At 21.2% G+C, this 1,883-nt stretch overlaps 1 protein-coding gene across 1 annotated transcript; it reads right to left on the bottom strand.

The window, feature by feature from the left end:
• Positions 1–1,155: 1,155 nt before the first annotated feature.
• On the bottom strand, positions 1,156–1,662 carry EHI_060110 (uncharacterized protein; the record flags this gene model as incomplete). Its single annotated transcript, XM_644297.1, has 1 exon — positions 1,156–1,662. The coding sequence occupies one exon, from the start codon at positions 1,660–1,662 to the stop codon at positions 1,156–1,158; it is 507 nt and encodes a 168-aa protein (XP_649389.1).
• Between the last annotated feature and the right edge of the window lie 221 nt (positions 1,663–1,883).

Raw genomic sequence — 1,883 nt, 5'->3', positions numbered from 1 at the left:
TCTTTTATATCATTCATTCTCTTCTTTTTCTATTATTTGCTTTTTTTCGTTGCCTGTTCACATCATTGAATATATTTTTGATGTAATACTAAATATAATCAATTTTTAGATTAGTAATAAATGAATTAATTGATGTTGTGATTATAATCAAAAAGCAGGAATAACAATGAATAATTTTGAATGAAAGTTGATAGTTTATTATTTAATATATTCATCAAATTATTCATATTCATCATTTTCTCATATGTATTGTTCAATCACTTGATTTAATATTAATTATTCAATTGAAAATAAAATCAGAATGAAAAATGAGTTTAATTTTTGAAATACAATATCATCATTTCAAAACTTAAATCATTTTGATTATTAAATAATTAAAAATACATTTGAATATCAATAAATGATTTTGTATCATTTAATTGATACAATTATCAAATGATTTGAAAATTCTCATTTCAATAAATAATAAATAAAAAGAAAATAATTGGAATTAATAACTAACCACGTGAAAAATATTATAAAAACAATAGACTTAAATATTAATTATCAATTAATTATTTCATCTTTTAAACATTCTGTATTTTGTATTGTAAAATGTATAATCAAAAAATATATTAAATTTGTTGTTAGTTTATAACCTACAACAAGAATAAACAATGAAAATAAAAGAAATAATGCCATCTCATAACTTCATCAAGTAATACCACATAGACAATAAAATGAATTAACCCACAAAAATGAAATAGAATAAATGAAAATCTGATTGATAAATAAATATCTTTTAATAAATAACATCCAATAAACATATGGATCAACATAAAAAGAAAAGAATAGAAAAATAAAGAATAAACTATTATATTCATTTCATTTTATTGTTTAAATGAAAAAGAAGATAATAATAAAATACAACAAAATAATATAAATTAATAATAATGAAAAAGAATGCATGTATTAAATTATTGTAATATATCTCTTATTTATATTAATAATATTAATACATAATATACTTTATCTCCCATATTATATTATTTTACTTCCATATTATTATAATTAAATAAAATAGAATAAAATGAAATAATATCATCATCAATTAAGATGATTAAAAGAAGTGGAAATATAATGTATACAATAATAGAGTTACTAGAAAATATATGATTAATGTTCTAATGCATCTTTAATATCAGATGTATATTGATCATAAGCTTGATTAACATGTTCATTAAATTTTTTATTATTTACATTGATATAATCTCTTTGGAACGATTTTTCTTTTCGTTCTCTATGAAATCTTTGAGCTTCTTTTTTACCTCGAGCAAGTTGTTTTTGTAAACAATCAATTTTTTCAGGAGAAACATACCCACTTTGTATTTTTTGACGAAGTTGATCATTTTGTTTGTATTGTTGATACTCCTTTTCAGTGTCTTTTGGATTTAGCCACCGGATCTTTCTTTCATAAGCAGAATATGCTTGTTTAGCTAAATCCCCTTTTTGGTCATTGATGTCTTTTTTATGCTTCAAAGTATTTGCTGGCATATCCATCCATGAATCAGTACTTTCATTCTTTGTGAATTTAGGTTTTTTACAGTCGACTTTTTGTTTGTTCATTTCATTTTCATATTCAATCTCAATCATCTCATCAAGGCTTTTTAATTTTGATGACATTTGATTTATGTTATTAATTTTGTTATTAAAAGTTTTTAAAAATTGTTAAACCCTTATTATTTTTCATAAAATAAAGAAACGTCGAGAAAAAAAAAAGGAAGAGAAAAACAGAGAAAAAATAAGAAAGAAAGAAGAAAAGAAGAATGGGAAAAAATTAGGGTTAAATATATCTCAACTAAAATCACAAGAGACTAGTGAATGTCATCAGTTAAGCTAAGAAA

Source organism: Entamoeba histolytica, genomic scaffold, assembly GCF_000208925.1.
Source record: "Entamoeba histolytica HM-1:IMSS scf_1104750517169 genomic scaffold, whole genome shotgun sequence".
Lineage (NCBI taxonomy): Eukaryota > Evosea > Mastigamoebida > Endamoebidae > Entamoeba > Entamoeba histolytica.
This window is presented reverse-complemented; position numbering and strand designations above follow the sequence as displayed.